We start from the raw sequence: 20,961 nt of genomic DNA, 5'->3' as shown, positions 1-20,961 counted from the left end.
ACAAATAATGCAGGCACGTCTTGCGCTGAGCAATAACTTTAAGCTGTTAGCAGGTGATATGCAGTCTCAGAGAGAAGGATAAATAAGTACACATGTAAAAATGCATCACCTCTGTCAAGTTGCAGTCTATTGGACAGTGTGTGTGTGCTTTGGAGATAGCACTTGCCTTCATGTATCGCTGACCGTGAATATGGACTACTAAAACACGGTAAGGTTGAAGGCCTGGGCAAGTTGATTAAATCTGGGACAGTTATGTAAAATCCTGCACATTTTTCAACCGTGTATCACAATGGTGTCCTCACGCTGTGTGTGTTCTCTGCAGCCTGCTGTGGGTGGTGGGGCTGAACCGTGCCTGTCTGAAGGCAGTGCCTGCGGCCGCCTTGCAATTGAGTTCCTGGTACCTGCGCTTCGGGAGCTGCTCTCTGATGGACTACTGCCCCACGTGCGGGGCGTGTTTGGTCGCCTACCCAACTCACTGTGGCACCTGGCACACTCCCTCAGCCAAGCCAGTGAGTCCATCTCTCTGGACTGTGATGCATTGCACATTTGCCCTAGGCTGCTCATCGATTAGCCTTCGAGCTTTCCTTTTAATGCTTGAAGAATCGCTGACACCCATTTTCGAAGTTGTTAAAACACCTATCACACACTGCTCACATGTAAAAATAACACACCTAGTGGGCATGAAAGTCGGGAAATTCATTTAAAATATCTTAATGTGACAGGAAAGTTGGTGTCTGAGTAACATCATTGACATTATTGTGACGTCATAACACAGAGCAAAATTTGCGTGGGCTCTAGCAATAAGGCTATGAGGATGTTGCGCATGAAAAAAAATTAAGTGCTGCACACATTTCTAAAGTAATGCTTAACTAAAGTAATGCTTAACAGTCTCGGAAGAGAACAGCAATTTACAATAGGCAGCGAGGCACTGGAAGTCATAAGGGAATACATCTACTTAGGGCAGGTAGTGACTGCGGATCCGGATCATGAGACGGAAATAATCAGAAGAATAAGAATGGGCTGGGGTGCGTTTGGCAGGCATTCTCAGATTATGAACAGCAGGTTGCCATTATCCCTCAAGAGAAAAGTGTATAATAGCTGTGTCTTACCAGTGCTCACCTACGGAGCAGAAACCTGGAGGCTTACGAAAAGGGTTCTACTCAAATTGAGGACGACGCAACGAGCTATGGAAAGAAGAATGATAGGTGTAACGTTAAGGGATAAGAAAAGAGCAGATTGGGTGAGGGAACAAACGCGAGTTAAGGACATCTTAGTTGAAATCAAGAAGAATAAATGGGCATGGGCAGGACATGTAATGAGGAGGGAAGATAACCGATGGTCATTAAGGGTTACGGACTGGATTCCAAGGGAAGGGAAGCGCAGCAGGGGGCGGCAGAAAGTTAGGTGGGCGGATGAGATTAAGAAGTTTGCAGGGACGGCATGGCCACAATTAGTACATGACCGGGGTTGTTGGAGAAATATGGGAGAGGCCTTTGCCCTGCAGTGGGCGTAACCAGGCTGATGACGATGATGATGATGACATTTCTTCGGCTGCACCTGCATGTGGTAGTCGTAACAAACCCAGTAGCTGAGCAAGTCAGTGTATCATGATGTCATAACGCATACACCTTATGGCACTGAAATCGAAATTGGCTGGTAGAAACAAGTGCAATAGACTTCTGTTAATTCGGCTGTAGTTAATGCAATTGTTCGGTTAATTTCAACCTGACCGAAAGTCCCAGCTGGCGCCTGTGCATTTATATAAGCCCAGACTTTCGTTGTTTTGATTAAAAAAAAACTGGCGTTCATCGGATAATTCGAACTTCACTAGTCGACACTCCTCTGGATAGCGACCCCTTTAGTGGTAACATATCTCAGCGGAGCTTAGCAGACAATGAACACTCATTATCTAACGTTGTAAACACCGGTTTTCGGCCTGCTTGAGGAAGATTTTTCAAGCAATAACAGTAGCTGACATTGTCGAGTTATGGTCCCGATTCTAATGTGCGACGTTTATTTTTTTCCACAAGGAAATTGTGCCTGAAATTACATGCGTGATTGCAACGCGGGCAGAAAACCAAACCGCGTTCACGACGTTTGTATGCTTTATCATGTAACAAATCTGTATTGCAGCAAAGCTAGCTTTAGAAATGGTGCGGCAAAGCTAACTTAAGGAAGCTGAGCACCATTGTTCGATCCCTGTTAGACCCTAGCCCATGTTTCTTGGTAAACAATTGGGTGTGCGTTAAATTTATGCTTTTTTAAAAAACGTTAATGTAGTTTCTATGTTAGTTTTCTACTTTGGACGCATAGAAAGCAGGCGTGCATTTGATTCAAGCGACTGTTAGAATCATGCAAGTACTGCCAAATGAATTGGCGATGTGGTTTGACGTCTTTTTGTGCGTCTTGTTTAATTTGACCCACCAGGTGATTCAACCAATTTCGTCGTTACCCTCAGGGTCAAATTACTGGAAGTCGACTGTATTATAGTAAATTAATTGCAGTCTGTTGATGCTTGCCGGTATTCCTTATGATGTTATGGGTCTTGGACTTTCATTTACAGTCACTGACCTATTATTCAGACATTGGCAATTTGGACATTCTCGATTACTCAGACTGCTTTGCGTCATCCCCACCGACTGGCCCCTTAGACTTCAAATTTATAAAGACGACTGAAATTTCGAACGCCTTACAGCGTGCCGATTGATAATTCGGACTCCACCTACAAAGAACAAGCAGAAATAGCTATATTTTGGCTTTAATATGTCTCCTGCATCCCTGCAGCATGGCTGTCGGGTATGTTACCGGCACCTGCTCAAGACCAAAGCTAGCGAAGCGTAGTTGATTCAGCGGCGACCACGGCCAAACCACAGTACAAGCCAAGCCCGGCAAGCTTAATTGTAGGGCCGATGAGTTCGTGCCTCTAGCATTTGTTCATTCACATATTATAGTGAAGCCTAACTAAGCATACTATGCATAAAACCTAAGCATGACTACGCACTAAACTGAAGTATGCAACCACCAAGTACAAATTCGCTTCTCTTGATGTATGCTGCACTGCTGCCGCCAAATGAATTATGCTGCCATGGTAAATGTAACCTAAAATTCGCACTACGAGTTTTTTTCTTTCTTCCTCAGTGGTGAGAAATTCTTCCTCTCTCACACCACCGTGCAATGTGGCAAAGGCAAGCAGCTTTTTAATGCTTTGGCAGGGAACACAGCGGCAGAGTGGACTCGTCCAGCTTTTCTCGATGCACGTGTGCGCGTTTATATAACAATTTGCTACTGAGCGAAAACTGGTGCCCCTTTATCGAAGTGCAGTACCTGCTGCCACGTGGTGCTGATCATTTTGTGCTATTTTTGTGCAGCGCGTCACCTACAAAGTGGACGCTGTCATTGTGGTGATGTGTTTGCTGTATCGTACGCGTGCGTTTGCTAGCAAACTTCAGCATCCGTACAGTCGGTTTTCTTCGTACCTGCACTGCATCTTGCCGTGTGCACGTGCACTGCGTATCTTGTACCAGCATGGCGATGGCGGGCTGCTTTCGTTTGCGCAAGTGACACGCACTTGAAGTGGTCCCGCTCAAAAAGGCAGCAGAGAATGACGGCACGTTTGTTTTATAGCCTAATAAAAGCGTGCAGTACACTTGCAACGGCACTATGCACTTCGCCTCACAGGCAGCCAAGTAGATGGCTGATGATGCTGAAGTTGCAATTGCTTCTGGTAAATAAAATTGATTGATTGATTGATTCAATAATTGCCTCGGGTGCATATTTTATGCTAATCCATATAGCTATCACTGCACTTGTGCCGAACCCATAATCATTAGTAGACCTGTCTCTGTATTTTCTGAAAAGGCAAATCTTTTTTAGCACACTCTGGCACACATTAGTTTTTTCCCACTTGTGGAAAAAAGCTGTTTTTTCTTGTGAATCTGATATTCCACACTCCCAATTATTTGAACATTTAGGCAGTCCCTGTATTGAGTACGAATTATCAGTCGGCGACTGTACTTCAGAAAAAGTCACAAAACGGAAATGTCAGTACAGTTGAACCTCGCAATAGCGAAATCGGCGGGAAACGCGAAAGAATTCACTTTCGCGAAAATTTTGTTGTTGCGAAGTGAGGCAGCACTGATAGGTAATGCATCGCAGGACGAAACTTTGCTGTCAAAGTTCCGTTAGCCTACTTTGGCAAGCTTTGCTCGAGGGTGTAGAACCGCATTGCCAACAGTACAAAGTGCGCCGTATGCGTCGATCAGCAGTGGCAGCCCTGCCGTGGAGCAGTATTCGCGGTCAATTGCTTTCCAAGATATGATCACTTTTGCAAGGTTTTGTGTAACTCTGCACCGGACGCAGAGCAACAGGGCTCCATGCATGCAGCATCATTTCTCCAGTGTATGCTGTCGCCCATAGGTGCCGACACATCCAGTGCCGAATTATGCAAATTCTCGCAAAAGCGATCTTATCTCATGTACCCGAAAGCAGTCAATCGAGATTGCGGCCCCTTCATGAAAATATACGTCTGGCGCTGAATCCACATGCGATGCCTCTCTGGTGGCACCAAAAACGGCATTCTTGAAGCAAGGGATGCGTATTCTTGGATCATAGCTCAGTCATGGCCCGATGCATGACGCTCCATGCTGCGACCACTATCTCAAGCGTCATGAACAATGCCACGTAGGTGGGACATGGATTTCCTTGTTTTTGCTACATTTTTTCTCACCGAAACGCACACTACGCACTGCACTACGTGTGCAAAAACCATCGTCACATGTCGGTAGGAACATGCTTCCTGCTTCAAATTGGCGATCAACAGACAAGACGGTGGTCATGATTTGTTTCCAGCAAGCACGATCGCTTCTGGCGCTTGGTTGTTCTTGTAAACAAAAATGCTGGCACCCATGCAAGCATAATGTGGTGGTATTTCACCCAATTTTAGTGCAAAGTAATTGCATTCGAGCACATTTTGAAGCCTTTTAGCCTCGCGCGAGTAGGTAATATGCAGAGTTACGTTCCAGCAAATTTCGTTGATGTGGGATTGTAGTGCAGCGACATTACGTTGTCGAGAGGTGCAAAATGCATTGAAACCAATGGGCGTTCGCCGGGCAGACGAAAATATTTTGTTGTCGCGAGAATTTCGTTGTCATGGGATTTTGTTATTGCGGGTTTGGTCTGTACTTTTTTAAATCAGTATGAATATTATGAATTTATTGATCAGTTCAAGTTGAGCAAGCCAAATATGTCAGTCATACCTTATAAAAAATTATGTTAGCACCTTGTCTGGCCATGTGTTGTGATATGCATCGCTTGACCCATGCTACGCAACAGTTCATGTCAATGAATTGCCAGTGGAATGGTTGGTGTCACACTATCGCAGACATGTTTGCACAATATTGCAGAAGTACCGTGTCCTTTCTTTGTTGTGGGGGATAACCAATTCTGGCTTCAATGTGTAATGTTTACATGGATGCCTGTCACTATTTCCTTGCAGAGGAGGGACGAAAAGAAGTCCAAGAGCTGGTAGAGTACATCGAGCAGGCTGACACTGCTTTTCATGGTGACGGGGAGAAATTTGGTGCCTGTTTGCTTGGTCTACTAAAGTGAGTACTTGCATATGCTATTGCAGATATTTGGAAAAAATGTTTTCACGAGATAAATCACACTTACTCTGAATGGTTACCTATCGGGGAGCAGGAATTAGACACGTAATGCTAGCTGCTTTGTCATTTTGCATATCTCAGTGTTTGACCAGTAATATGTTGCAATGAAGAGGCAAAAGAAATTGTCTTGGGCAGGACAGTGTTAGCACTCATCTTGTAGATCTGCAGTAAAACCTTATTAATTCAATGTCCGCCGTATTGCGAAAAATCTCCAAATTAAGTGAATTTTCTAATTGTTCGAAATAAAAAGAAGACAGAAAAATGTGGGCAAAATTTTGCAACACAAGCTTTTCGCACTTATTTTCCGTGTAGCTGGACTACTTGAAGTATTGTATTTACTCACGCAATGATTGCACTTATTTTTTGAACGATTTGTGCAAAGATGGGGTGGAGGGGGGGGGGTCATTATGCGGGGTAAAATTTCGAGCAATTATTTTTTTCATGCAGATACCTCTAAAAACTATCCTCGTATCTGGCTGCCGTTCCAGCATGTTGGACGCCATATCAGACGCTGCTTGTACCGCGTGTCTTCTGCTTCACGGCACCAAGTTTGGGGTGCGATCATTATGCAAGGAAAAGAAGAAAGCAAACTTTTTGATCGGAAGAGTGGAAGGTGCTTTCATTATGCGAGTAAATATGGCAATCATTGATGCAGGATTGCTTGGTACGGTGGTGTGCTGCACCGAGGGTCATGATCTCCATCTCGCTAATCATGCGCAGCATCTCGCAGCCACCACCACTACCCTCGACAAAGCTGCAGGCAATGTTCAAGGACTGAATAATTGTCACTGAACCGAGTACGCTAGTGGGCTCATTTTCTTTCCTACCATCGCCTACTGACACACCTAGTCAGTGATTTCATCTTTCACATTAGTGTACAATGTCTGCATGTCTGTTTCTATATTCTATTAGTTGCCGTCATCGTACACCAGCAGTAACGCGCACATGGCCGAGGTGTTTCACGCAGTTGAGAATCATACGTACGGAATCTAGTGCTTGCTCAATCGATCGGAGCCCAAGGGATAGCTCTCTCCGAGTCCGATCTCATAGGCTATATGTTTATGTATTGCAAGTGCCAGAACCAATGAATCAATCAACATTTCTAGATGGAAGCAATTGCAGGAATCAGAAATCCAACATGGCTGCCATATTTCTGACGCTGCCTCCAAGCTACGTGAAGCTGGAAGCTTATGCCAGTGTCAGAAGCCACAAATGGAAAGTACAAATTATCCAAATAGATGCTCGCTGGCTGCTCAGGTTACCTGGTGTAATTCACATTGAAAATTTTGGGGCTGCACAAATTCTGCGATTTAACAGAATTTTCAAATAAACCGAGATTGAATTGTGGAGGGTTTCATCAAGGTACATCGTTTCACAGAAAAGCTGCTTATTTATAGTGGAAGCTTTTAATGAAGCATCTGCATTCTGTCAAGCTGCACGGGCAGACTGTGCTAAGCAATTGAGTGATCTGAATGATCATTCTCACATTATACATTACAGCCGCAGCTGTAAACTAAAATACAAGTGCTGAAAATATGTTATGCATGGCTCCAGGTATGTGCATTTTACTTCAAAAGTATGTTGGCCATTTCTATGACGAGTTTTGTTTCTTTTTCTTTTTCAGATTGTGCAGTGAGGCATGTGCTCACTTTTAAAAAATGTGAAATATTAGTAGAAGGGTACAGCCCGTACCAAAGGTTTTCACAGTGCCATAAACCAAAGGTCTCCACTGAAAACCTGTAGCCTGCATGCCTTTGATCGCTGTAGTGCTCCTATGCAGTCACTCTTGCCATATTGTTTGAGCGATTTCAAATGTCCACATTGCCAAGGGTTCAACCAAAGCTTATCATATTGGATGTTATTGTGCAAGGTGTTACTTTCGGCTGCAGATCATGTCATCAAGTGAAAAATGAAATATCTACATCCTAGAACCTGTAGGTAGTTATTTCTTCACTTAAGCAGAATCCCAGTGCTTCACTTATTGCAACTTTTAACTTGACCAGTGGCTAAAATCACTGCCTTTCACTGCATACGTAGTGGGCATTCTCGAAGCCTGTTGCCTGCTGATGCTGCATGTTAAGCACTTCTGTGCCCTCACCACTCTATTTCAGCCTGGGCTGCCTGGACACTTGGTTCCTGACGCTGCTGTCCAGCCCACAGATACTGCAGAAGCACTACCAGACGTCTGCCGCTTTTGTGCCGCTCCTCTCGCATCCCAGCCTGTTCTTCCTGCGCGAAGAGCTTGCCTGCAGCTTGCGCTCCCTCTCCGAGCTTCCCTTTGGCTTCAGCCTGAGCTTCGCCCTGGGTGGCGAAGCGCAGAGCCTGAAGGACGCCAAACCCGCTTCCCGCAAATCCCCCGGCCTCAAGAGCCCCCCCAGCATGGGCTCCCCCTGCACCCCTAGTGACGAGAACGGCATCTATGACGAGAGCGATGACCTCCGCACTGTCACCTGCCAGAGCTTGGTTGACTCGTCTTCGCTGGAAGAGACGCTAGACAACTCGTCGCGCGTCCTCGAACTGCAGAAGAAGCTGAAAGGCGGCCCTGCAGTGGCCAGCAGTGGTCTGGGAGGGACCAAGGCTATCTACCCTGCAATGCAGAAGGGTGAGCATGAGCTAGTCCAGCACTCTTTTCAGCTTTTTTTCTTGAGAGAAGGAAATGAGACGCGCCTCGGTGCTGCAATTTGGCACTTGAACTAACAAACTTGACATACTGCACAGTCAGCAGTTCCTGGAATTGGTGCATGAGGAATTTCGATGAACCAGTCGTCAGGCTGGAGTTTTGTGTCTGGACAAATAAAGCAAACTAGCTTTTAAAAAATTATTGCTGGGTGAGAGTTGGATCGTAAGAACTGCTTCATTACCTAGTTGGTGGTACTATTTGCTGAAAGACATGTTTGTTGCTGAAAGGACACCCATGTAAATGAAGGCGCAATAATGGCACAACGCCCGTGCTGTTGTCCATGTGCTTTTCTTTCTGTGTGTGTCCTTTGAAGTAGCAGCAAATGTGGCTTTGAAGGTGAGTTGATGTGGCTCTCTTGGAAACCTACCATCAATACACATTAACACAGTAAGCAGTTTTAGGACAAGTGTTAGCTTGTAAAGCAAGAGAAGTATCCACGGAGCTATTAGCAAGAATTTGACATGGATCAGTTAAAATCGACTAAAGTGCATCATTGAGCTTGTAGGTTTGCTTGCGTTTGGGGCATTAGTGCATGCTTCAATGCCTGTATCTTTGGGCTACACAATTTAAACTGGCTCTGCTGTGTTTGCTCATTGCAGTTTAAACTAATTATGTGCAATAGCATTGATCTATGTCTTGTTCATTTCTGGTTAGTTTTATGCTGCTGATATATAGAAGAGAGGAGAGAAGAAAGCTGGGACACAACAACACATTGTACCTTATTATTGTCTATCTGCCTATGTGGCCATAAAGTAGATATACAAGTGCTAAGTCTTGCATTAAATTATTATCACTTTACCCCAGCTCTTTTTTCTTGGCTACAATTTACTCAAGACCTGTGGTCCTTCTCTCTCCTTTTGCTTCCATCTCTGGCACAGTGCAAGGAAGTGCAGAGGAGATGCAACGTTTCCGTCAGCTGCGTAATCACTGGGAGCAGATGTCCCATGCGTCACCCAGTTCGGCGGAGGCAGCCAGTACCGCCACCGCTGCATCTTCTGCAAAACCCACTTCACCAACAAAGCTCCCGTCACCCACAAAGATGGCAAGTCACTGTCATGTGCCCATTCTGGTAACTTGACATCTCCTGGTGTCTCCCTTCCCGTCTGCGTTCGTCTTGCCGTGCAGTTGCACTTGTGAAGCCTAGCTACACTAACTAGCCCAACGTCATGCATTGATGACATGTCTGTCATTTGGACCATGGTACACGCTTTAGGGCCTTTAACTATAGTAAGTACTAATTGGTAAAGGAGGACAGATTAATTTTTTTCTTGGTTCAATGCATATCGAGAGCCTCAGAATTTGCACCCTTGATGCCACGAGGTGGCATACAAGGGTTTATTGGCCAGTTCCCTACTCCCAAGTTCCACATCCACCGCCATGTTCCTGAGTGGCCGTGGCTACATCTCTAAGGGCTAGATTTAGTACATACGTGTACTAAACTTATACCCAGGAAAGTGTATGGGAGGATGGCCGCCACGGTAGCTCAATGTTGTGCAGAGCATTACGCACGTAATTTGGAAGATGTGGGTTCAGCTTCCACATTCGATAAGTTGTCTTTTCGTTCGCTTTCATTTTTTCCCTTTTCCTTATAGTTTCTACATTTCAATTAAAAGCAGTTCATTTCCTATATGCATTCCTTGGCTCCATTGTCTCTTAGTTTCATGGACTAACAAAAAAGAAAAAGAAAAATTGGAGGACGCTTAAGCTTCGCCTTCAAGAGTAAGACACGACAGCGTTCCCGTCGACCCGCCAAGGGGTATAAGACAATGCGCTACGGCACAGCGATCACTTACGATGCGCCCCGCATCGGACTTAGCGCCCACCTATCACGCAGTGAGCGTCGAGCAACGCAGCGTTCGGCGCGGCAACGAAACGTGCGCCTGAGCGAACGGAACGAACCAAAGAACTCGGTGTCTCGGAGGGGAAATGATCTACGCCAGCCAAACGTCGTGATCGGCACGGGCAGAGAGATAGATCGTAATCTAAACCGGGAGCACGGCGAAGCGTCGTCAGGGGAGAGGGAGTCCCGCGACGCGCCTGGCAGCGGTCCCAATGCGCGCGCGGCGCGCCTGCTGTCGGGGCAGCGCCGTACATTGAGAGGAGGGGGTCTTCTGTGTTTGCCGCAAGATGGCTCTGCGTGTGCGGAAAGCGCAGAAGAAATGCAGCGGAAACGCACTTCGCAACTCGTGTAATTGTGACTTCTGTACGTTACATGTTCATAATTACCGATATACACCGCAGTATAACTTTCCACGGCTCGTTTCGAAGGCAACACCGCATTCACTAGAGGCGCGTTTGCACCGCTTGGAAGCATCGAACTCGTGGTTGAGTGGTAGCGTCTCTGTCTCACACTCCGGAGACCCTGGTTCGATTCCCACCGGGCCAATCTTGGAAGTTGCTTTTTATTTATGAAGCGCCTGCCGTGATTTATCGCTCACGGTCAACGCCGCAAACACCGACGCCGACGACACCGGCTTTTCTGCGACACGAGCTCCTTAACGCTATCGCGTTAAAACCCTTGGTATTCCTTGCTCACTTTTCTTGTTTCTCTAGAAGTTTCTGCTTAAAGGGACACTAAAGGCAAATACGAAGTCGATGTGGACTGTTTAAATACCATTCCAGAAACGTTGCAACGCTTGTTTCATACTAGGAAAAGACTTAGTTTACGAGAAAATTGCATCTGAAGGGTCCAATACCTTATCGCATTTCAAATCTCCTGCCAGCGAACCGGGAGAGTAGTGACGTTGCATACGCCTTCGCCACCCTTTGCTGCCGTCAGTGAGTAAAATGGCACCCGACAGACGGCGGTACCGAGCCAAGACAGAGAGGCGGATTCGCCGCTGCAGCTGCTCTTTGATTAAGTGATGTTGACCGTTCAAGCATTCCGCGTCATCACATGGCAGCTCAATTCTTCGCTACTAGAAGTTTGCGCGAGTTTCGCAAGCCAGCAAAGTACAGCGCTACACGATAGCTACCGAAACGCGAATGCATGGACAGCGCAGAGTTGAGCGAAAGCAAAATCCTTCAACTGCCTGCATCGTTGTCAGGGTTATTTCAATGAGTACTTTTTCCTAAAAGGGAAATAGAACTGGACAGGTAGCATTTTATTTCATATTACAATACAACACAAGGATGTTTTGTGCAACGAGTGGTTGAATACTAGTGGCAGAATTTAACTGAGCAGTGCTTTTGTCATCAGGCAAGTACTTGAATGTCCCAGGGGAGTATCTAATCATGTCCTGCATTTACCTCAATTTCTCGATTATTAAGGCTCTATTTGCAATAATAGAGAGCTTTAGGATAGGGGCCCCAAACATTTGGGGCCCCAAAGAAATAGCATCGAAGCTACTGTGCATGCGTAAGACACAAACTGCGTTTGGGTTTTGCGTCGGGCACGCTATTTCACTGATTTAGCGGGAGCCCCAAAAGTTGCTCCAAAAGATTTGCATAAACAAACATGACGACACTCATCGAAGCGACAGCTATAACCTAGCACCAAACTGGGTTCGATTCGTGGTAACACGTGAATTTCACAAGCTAGAGAAGTGACTGCGGTTATCACTTTCTCTCAACTAGCGTGTGTTACGAAGACTGATTCATTAGATGCCGCTCGATTTTGTATTATATGGCTCGTATGCCTAACGCGGCTTAGCTTGGCTGGTAAAGGCATGTAAAGTTAGTTACTCAAAACTAAGCGCAACTAATTGTTTGCTCCTTGCAGAATAACCTGTGAATTGTAATGAAATGCGAACACACGAAATTCAAAATTACAATTTTTATTATAAAATAGTATATTTTATTTAATTATTTTAATAGCTTTTCTTTGATGCCGTAGTGTCACTGTCAGCGCATGACGCTATCCTCAAATGCAAAGCCCTATTCTAAAGCTCTTCACTCCTGCTTGCCCCACCGTGAACACCCACAAAGCTTTTTGGGGCCTCAAACTATTGGGGCTCCTATTCTAAAACTATAATATTGACACATGAGAGATTCTCAAGGACTAATCTATTACTTTAGCTTGACCTAATATTTGCCTTTAGTGTTGCTTTAAGGCTGTTAAGAGGACTGACAGCTGCTGAGAGTGCGCAGCTAGTCTGTGTGGCAGACGAAAGATTATGGCTTGCATTGATCGAGACATTGTTCAGTTCTAAGGCATTGTATTTCTAAATTGGCACAGAAGGATGTACCCGTGTAACATGTGACTGGCCTCAGTGAGCCATTGTAAGCAACGCTGTGTCCGTATTACATGGCCTTGCTACAGTATGCGTTAGCTGTCATGAAACGCACCTTGCCTTTTGTCAAAAGACATCCTTGCAGCTCTTTGTGAGGAAAGGTCTCACATGTTCAACCACTTGTCACACTGATTATTGTCACGTCACCCATTGCACTTATCCGAGTGACCATTATTCTCCACCTGGCACTAGCTTGATCACTGGTTCCCCTCATGCTTCTTCTTATGTTATTCCTGCCTCCTCATTGCCTCAATCACCTCATCGTGTATTCTAACACTTGTAAGTGACAATTCGTGTACACTCAGCTGTTCCTCCTGAAATTGTAGAGTACTAGATTGCATGAAAATGTTTTGCAGAAAAGAAGGAAATGCCATGTCCAAACGGGAAACTTTGTGTAGGACAGTCCCACGAAGCGTACCGTCAGTATGCACGCATTGACATCCCGAAGCCAAAGTGGAGGAAGCAAGTTCCTCATGTGGCTGAGTTATCCAGGCCATCAGGTGGTGCCGGCATCCGAGAACTCGCGCCATCTCTGATCATAGCTGCATAACTGCGATAACGACTTTCACCATTGCCCTGCGTCAAGTGCAAAAGGCGAACGTCTAGAGGCTCTGTATTCATGCGGGGAAGATGAATGTCAGGTTACGAGAGAGCTGAGCATCCCCACGGCATTAACACAAAGGCAACCCTGATAACACAAGGAATACCGTTATTAAATAACAGCTCCTTTTGGATATAGAAGGGAGTTGATAGGACCACAGTGACATCATTTAATAAAACTGCATCCTACCGCGGCCAGGGCCATCTCTTACTTTTCAGTTTCTCAGCTGTCCTGGCATGCCATCACTGTCAACTGTGAGTAGGAGTATTTCATTGATGAAGAAACTGCCCTAGGAGGCTTTACACTGTGTCCCACTGTAACCGCTGCGGGTCCTGACACGTACAATGATAATGTGGTCTTTTCGCTATAAAAAATAGGGTCCTTTAAGAATGGCCTGTCAGTCCAATTAAAAAGTCAGTAATTGTTTATGATAAGTAATACTGATGTTGAACAACCAATGAACAAGTCTTGGCGAAGAGCAAGTTTTATTAAGGTTGGTGCTTCAGTACACCTAGTGTCGGTTCATCATGTACAGTCGGCTAATTTCTGCAATGCTGCATTCAGTGCACAGTAATGGCTAATGTTATTTCTGTGTTGATGTTCAGATCCGCAAGCCCACTGTGACAAGTGTTGCAACCACGGGTGCTGCTAAGAAGAGCAGCGTACCGCCTGCCGACAACCGCCGCCTCGTGCCACGCGGTGCCACCCCTGGCTCCCGGACCCCGAGCCCTAATATCTCGGCCGGCAGTGGGCGACCGCAGCAGCAGCAACAGCGCCGGTCTTTGATACCAGTGCACCGGGGATGGAAGAAGCCGGCTGCCCGAGCGACCCCCACCGCTGACGGAGCCAAATAAACCCGGGGCAGTCACTGTGAGTGTACTCTACATTGTACCACTCCTTCTGGCTTATTCCTTGGGACAAAAGTCTTGGTGAAGTGATGTGTCTAAGTGAACTAGTTGGTACTATAGGTTGGCAAGATAAACCGAACTCGCTTGGACTCGCTCGCAAATTATAGTTTTTGCTTACGGCTCACTCGAACTCAGATCATCAAAAGTCCACTCGGCTTCATAGGGCTAACTCAGATTCGTAGGTCAGTCTGAATTTGAGTGAGTAGGCTTATGAGTGAGTTTGCCAACTTATGCTTGGTACATATGAACTTGTTTATATTGAGCTTGCAAGAAAGCTACCACGGGTTTGATATAATGTGCAATTTGGCAAATCAATTCTAAGGGAGCCCACAAGTTAGAGGGAGGTTCATGAAAGGAAAAATTGTCATTCACTTGACTGCAGCACGAAGCTATACCCATAGGGTGTCTTGGAAAAAGGAAGCTTTGCAATAGAAGAAAAAGTCATCTTGGTCCAGAAATCGAACCCGGCACCAACGCCTTTCTGATGCAGTTGCTCTACAATCTGAGCTGATGAGGAGGCTGGCAGATTATAGAGCGAGGCCGGATTAGTCGACAGCGCAAACCGCGGGAACACTGAACATGGCAGATCAGTCCTGCAGAAACCCTCTAGGCGAACTTCCGTTTTATGAACTTCCACAGAACTGTTTTGCCAAATTGAGTGATTGATTCATTTGGCTTTGCTTTGCGATCTGCCAGCTTCCTGGTTTGCTCAAATGGTGCCTTTAGGGTGCTTCCCATAGCTCCCGAGTTGGTTTACAGTAGACTCCGCTTAAACAGAGCCTGAAAGGACAGAAAGATGCTCTGTCTATCCGAAGTTTCATTTAAGTGAAGAACACAAAGATAAAAAAGCGTCAAAGTGTTTCGTATGACTTTCTTGAAGAATATACACTTTATTGTGCTCTGTGTCTAACATTCTAGCTTCTTTTGCATAAGGTTGTGTGGATTTGCGAAAGGATTCCCCAGAATTCGGCAAGGTCCTTGCGTTCAAATTAGCAATGCAGACTATCAACTGCATATCTTGTCCTCTGGTCTCAAATAGTAATGCACACTGTAACAGCAGTACCTATGTCTTTGTCACTAGAATCATGCTCTGCTCTGTAGTGTGAACTTCGCCAATAATATTTTCAGCTGTCTCTTTGGAGCAGGTAACTATGGCGATACCCGAGGTCTCTTATTGCTGGTGTCATGAACGAAGCTGTAGCAGTAGTGTGACTGCAAGATTCAGTGTGTACTCCCCTAGTTCTCTCTTCTTCCTCGGAAATCTTTACTTGCCGAGCGAAGTCCTCATGATGGAGGCAGTCGCAACTTCGACATCTTCAATTTGTATTAACTTTCTCGCATCTGCCTGATGGATTGAATTTTCTTCATTATTTATAGCATCACCATTTGACATGCGTTTGTAGTTTTCCTGTTCCATACTCTAATGACGTAGGTGGCAGTTTCGGTCTAAAGTTCCTTTAAACCGGAGTTCTGGAAAATATGGGTTCCGTATAACCCAAGTTTATTAACATTACACCTATAGGCGGCCAACGATATCTGACACCATTGTTCCTCTTATCCAGCATTTCCATTTAAGCTAGTTTTCGTTTATCTGGAGTCTGCTGTAGTATGTTCAACCTGATAATCATGGTTTAAAACTACCCTAGAATTCCAAGCTCAACTTTCTTTACATCTGTCAGCTCATTATATCAGTGCTTGCTGTAAATGACATTAGTACACCTAAAGCTCTATAACAAAGTCAGATCTAATGCAAAAATACCTTCATTATATGTGGTAATCATAATAAGCATACTGTGATCACGTCACAGTATGCCACTAGCAGTAATCACACTACTAGCAGTAATCAACCACTAGCAGTAATCACTCTACTTTGTCCTCATCATCTCTAGTCTGCTAGTCGTGGTCGTCTTCATTGTGCCAGTAGATTCACGACACGCCAGTGTGACGAGACAGTTTTTATATTTACTTTGTTTTAACCAATAATTTGTTATATTGAGGTTTGACTATGACATTGCTGTGCCCGCGGACAACTTTCTGTGCAATGAAGGGAAAGCTACGGAAGCTTTTGCACATGCGTTACCGTGCCGAGTAGTCCAGTACTGTTTGACAGTGCTCTTGGTTTCTTGGAAGAGATGCTGGAATCTGCATAGCTTGCAGGTGCGACGAATTGGCGTTTATCCCAGGTGCAGAAGAGAAACACAGAAAAATAAGTCAATTTAAGCACTCATTTGTGTGCTTTCTCTTATTTTGCTGTTGTAAATAAGGTGTCTATGGAATAAGGTTCTCTTCCCCCAGCTTAAACTAGCGCGCATGGAAATTTGGCATTTTTTGTGCTATTGTGCACACTTTGCCTTCATAGCTCTCTCTTCATTGCCATAGAAAGCCGTCTGCGGGTATAGCATGCAAATGTACAAGCAGAAAGGGCCACTTGGTGTTGTTTCCACTGAAGCAAGTTCAGTTGGCCAGAATGTGCTATGCCTTAGGCATCATTTTCTTAGTGCAAAAGGCAGTTTAGAGCGACTGAGAAAATTTCATGTTCCTGACATTGGCCGCGTGGAAGAGTTCCTAAAGAAGGCTGAACAGCAAGTTGTCCGCACAGCTTCTTCATTGTACTGTGTTACTGGCTCTTTGGAAAGGCGTGAAGTTTGATTCACCTGTTTCTTTCTATTTTTTCAGGATGAGTCATCGAAAAGGCCCGGCGAGAGCTTTCCAATCTTCTCGAGGCAGTTTTCCACAGGCCTTTACAAATTCTACATCATCCACCAGTCTCCTGAAGTAGTCTAAGCCCGGTTTCTCTGTTTGAGCTTTGTTATTCTGCAGTGTATCTGATATGTATTGTGCCGCCAGTTTCGATCTAACCACCTCATCAATGTCCCCTCCCTCCCATTTTCTTATTGTTTTTTGCTGCAGAAGTGTAACGTGCAGTTGTTTTGATGGCTGTACTAGACCCTCGTGTTGTGGTCAAATTCATGTGTCACGTATGTGGGCCCAACATTTAGTTTACGTAGTGTGGCCTTCTCTGCATTAGCATTTGAGACAATTTGAACGTTCTGTTTTTTGCAAGCATCAACAGGCCTCAGATGTGGTATGTACAGATATTTTTGTGCTTCAGGACTTCCGGGAACATTTATTTTTTTTTCGCAATGACACCCCGTGAAAAACAAGCTACTATACATACCATATCTTAAAGTCGGCACAGCTTGTTGTTGGCGCTGATGACGCACCCTGTTCGAACAGTTGCATGTGAGGCTGTTGTACTCGAGGGATTACAAGGCAAGAACCGAGTGACTGTGTTGCTCTTTTATGCAGACAGTGCGTGGACGCTTTCCTTGTGTGTCGTTTGCGCATTGTTGTGAGAGACACATAGTTGTTCGGCTGAACGAGGCAGCAACAAAAAAAAGGATTAACATTTCATGTATTTAATGCACACTTAGGAGCGAGGTTTGTGCCGAAACATCATGACAGCTGTGCAAAGTAACATTGAAGAGCAGCATCACCGCAACGGTGCTTTTGTTTTGAAGTGCGGTAGAATGACAGATGAATGTAAGATAGGCCTAGCCTCCTTATTCCTTTTTATTTACTTATTGCCCGCGTTAACAATACCTTGCTCGCTTGTGTTTGCATTGCTGTCTTGTTGCGTGCTGTAGTCATCAATGTTTCATCTTTCAATGTGTGCATTGTCTAGTCAAGATTGCAGTCACTTTTGTTCACGTCTGAGGGTGACGCACGCAGCGGCACTGAACATGCCAGCCTGCTGGTGCGCTCGTGCTTTTGACATCTGTTGCGTTTGTTACAGTTTATCGTGCCTCTCGTTTTTTTTTTTTGGTTGTTGATCATTTTTATGAATGCGACGGTGTGTGTGCAATGCACTCGATGACTGTGCTCGGACCAGCTAGTTGCCAAATTTTGAGGAATTTGTAGCGTAGGCTTTGTGTCATATGCTTCGCTGCCCGTTTACTGTCGCCTTTGTTTGACCGCGTGCGTGAGCCTTCACTTAAGATGGATGCAGGGATCACTCTGGTTGCACTGTCGGCGTTGCGCGGTGCAGTGTTTGACTCGCGTTGAGAAAATTAGGTGGATTTTGGGAAGCGCAAGCATAATAACAGCGTTCCACTATGTGCTGAAATCTGCGGTAGGTGTTGTAGTCTCTTCATCCCCTGAAGTTTTAATTCACTAGTTGATTAAATTTTGTGTTTCCTCGAGGCCCATCACTGATGCAAAAAGTAATAATAAAACAGCTTCAATCTAACTTCCTCTCTATTCAGACTTTGAGGAGTACCTAATTTATATATTGCTTTATTTCCAAGATCTTCCCTACTCTTTCTGTTTTCCTTTTAAAACACTTACGCCTTAAGATTTTTAGTTTAACTTCTCGCTTGTTTGTTCTTTATTCTAGGATTGATTATTGTTTAGCTCAGAACAGCATGTCATGTGCATACAGTGTCTAGATGCTAGTGCATTCGCTAAGGGTTTCACCGCATGTATTGTCGTTTTGTACCCAGAAATGCTTGGAAAGGAGCTTGTGTGCCGTTGCCTGTCTCTGCAGAGTGGTGCTAGGCAGCACCGTCTTTGCTGAGCCATGCCCTTATGGGAAAGGACTGTGGAGAGATGTAACTGTGCCTCAGGTTGTTTCTATCACTAAAGTAGCGTTCTGTTCTCTTCAATTCCTCCCCCCCCCCTTTCGATTTCTTTTTTTTTTTTTTTGACAGATGTTATGAATGCTGCAAGTCTCTTTATCCGACGGTACTTTCGTGATCTTTTCTCTCACCTGAACGTAGAGCACTAACTGCCGGTGATATAGTGTGGCACCGGTGCTTTTGTCTTCGATTGTATGCGTTCCAGATTTACTGAGCTTGTTCGTGTTATTTATGAATATTTTTGCAGGGACATATCTGTTTTATTTTGGGAGAGCTGTGTGCGTTTTTTTGTTCTGCGAGTTGTCGCGGTGCACAGAAGCTGACAGGGGCTTGCGTTGTGTAAATATGTGTCAGAAGTTGTATGTGTGGGGACCTGTGCATGACACATGTACACGTGTGGACGTCATATGCGAGAGTTAAGCTTTGAATGGGCTTGGGAAACTACATTCCTAATTACGGTAATTCTTTTCTTTTTCTTGTGATGTTTGTAGATGTAGCCGGTTTCCTGTGCAATGTATATTAAAGGAGGTGGCATGTGTCTCGTACTCGGAATGGTCGCCCACAAAACTTCCAACATTGTATGTTAACCATGTAAAATACTCTATAGATATATAAAACATGTTCCCCTTCACCTTATGCATGAGTTTAGCCTTGTTAATTGCAATTTCTTGTGTTGTAACACAGTTTTAGTTAGAAATATACCAGCTGTTTGTTGCACAAATTATTTCCCTTTGTAACAAAAAGTGCATATGATGAAATAAAGTGTCAACGGCAGTAAGAAGTTTCTTGTGTTGGCTGTTAATGTTTTTCTGGCTACAGATAGAGCAAGCTGTGTACATCAAGCCATTTAGTGTTGCAAGTATGATAGCAGAATTTTTTTACCCATCGGAAAGCTTATTGGACTACTAAAACTCACGGTCTATATCCATATGGTCAGTTGAGCAGCCAGGACTTCATTCTCGGATGTCAACACGTCATCTAGATCTCATAAGTACTTCATATGCCTGCCTGGGAATTTCTAGTGTGCTTTTATATTGCTGTGAGTCGTCATTAAGGAACATGCAGTTTGATTCAAATAAGTGAATTTTAGGGAAGCTTTCAGTTTGAAACTTAGCTGCTGTTGATCTTTGGAAAGAGCTGAAAGCTTGGACGTTTTCAATTATGCCAGACATATTTATTAAAGCCTGTCAAGTTGATGATCTATAGTACCTGTTTCCAAGTTATTGACATTAACAGCAAACTATCAAGCCATATGCAGCAGATAAGCTAAGATCTTCTGCTCCCTGAAGTTGCGATGTTGGCACCAAGGCTTCAATGCAAACTAATGTGAGTGGTGATACAAAGACGAATAGTATGTTACCATCGTACAAAGTATCAGACAATGAAGCCAGAGAAAATGTCACCATCGTGATCAGCCTATTTTTACGTCTACTTCAGGACGAAGGCCTCCCCCATCATCATCATCATCAGCCTGGTTACGCCCACTGCAGGGCAAAGGCCTCTCCCATACTTCTCCAACAACCCCAGTTATGTACTAATTGTGGCCATGCCGTGCCTGCAAACTTCTTAATCTCATCCGCCCACCTAACTTTCTGTTGCCCCCTGCTACGCTTCCCTTCCCTTGGGATCCAGTCCGTAACCCTTAATGACCATCGGTTGTCTTCCCTTCTCATTACATGTCCTGCCCATGACCATTTCTTTTTCTTGATTTCAACTAAGACGTCATTAACTCGCGTTTGTTCCCTCACCCAATCTGCTCTTTTCTTATCCCTTAACGTTACACCTATCATTCTTCTTTCCATAGCTCGTTGCGTCGTCCTCAATTTGAGTAGAACCCTTTTTCGTAAGCCTTCAGGTTTCTGCCCCGTAGGTGAGTACTGGTTAGACACAGCTATTATATACTTTTCTCTTGAGGGATAATGGCAACCTGCTGTTCGTGATCTAAGAATGCCTGCCAAATGCTCCCCAGCCCATTCTTATTCTTCTGATTATTTCCTTCTCATGATCCGGATCCGCCGTCACTACCTGCCCTAAGTAGATGTATTCCCTTACGACTTCCAGTGCTTCACTGCCTATTGTAAATTGCTGTTCTCTACCGAGACTGTTAAGCATTACTTTAGTTTTCTGCAGATTAATTTTTAGACCCACTCTTCTGCTTTGCCTCTCCAGGTCAGTGAGCATGCATTGCAATTGGTCCCCTGAGTTACTAAGCAAGGCAATATCATCCGCGAATCGCAAGT

The 20,961-nt window shown here is 44.8% G+C and overlaps 1 protein-coding gene across 2 annotated transcripts in view; it reads left to right on the top strand.

Moving 5' to 3' along the window:
• The window catches only part of LOC139059144 (uncharacterized), a 114,373-nt gene extending 95,016 nt beyond the window's left edge, over positions 1–19,357 (top strand). For both annotated transcript variants that reach the window (XM_070537127.1, XM_070537126.1), the window contains exons 9-14: positions 323–509; positions 5,495–5,603; positions 7,775–8,265; positions 9,222–9,385; positions 13,782–14,046; positions 16,761–19,357. In XM_070537127.1, the coding sequence (XP_070393228.1) occupies positions 323–509; positions 5,495–5,603; positions 7,775–8,265; positions 9,222–9,385; positions 13,782–14,030 (1,200 nt within the window). In that variant the 3' untranslated portion in view covers positions 14,031–14,046; positions 16,761–19,357. The remainder of the gene's footprint in view (positions 1–322; positions 510–5,494; positions 5,604–7,774; positions 8,266–9,221; positions 9,386–13,781; positions 14,047–16,760) is intronic.
• Positions 19,358–20,961: the final 1,604 nt, after the last annotated feature.

Source organism: Dermacentor albipictus, chromosome 4 (genome assembly GCF_038994185.2).
Source record: "Dermacentor albipictus isolate Rhodes 1998 colony chromosome 4, USDA_Dalb.pri_finalv2, whole genome shotgun sequence".
NCBI lineage: Eukaryota > Metazoa > Arthropoda > Arachnida > Ixodida > Ixodidae > Dermacentor > Dermacentor albipictus.
The sequence above is the reverse complement of the archived record's forward strand: the minus strand, read 5'-3'. Positions and strand labels throughout refer to the sequence as shown.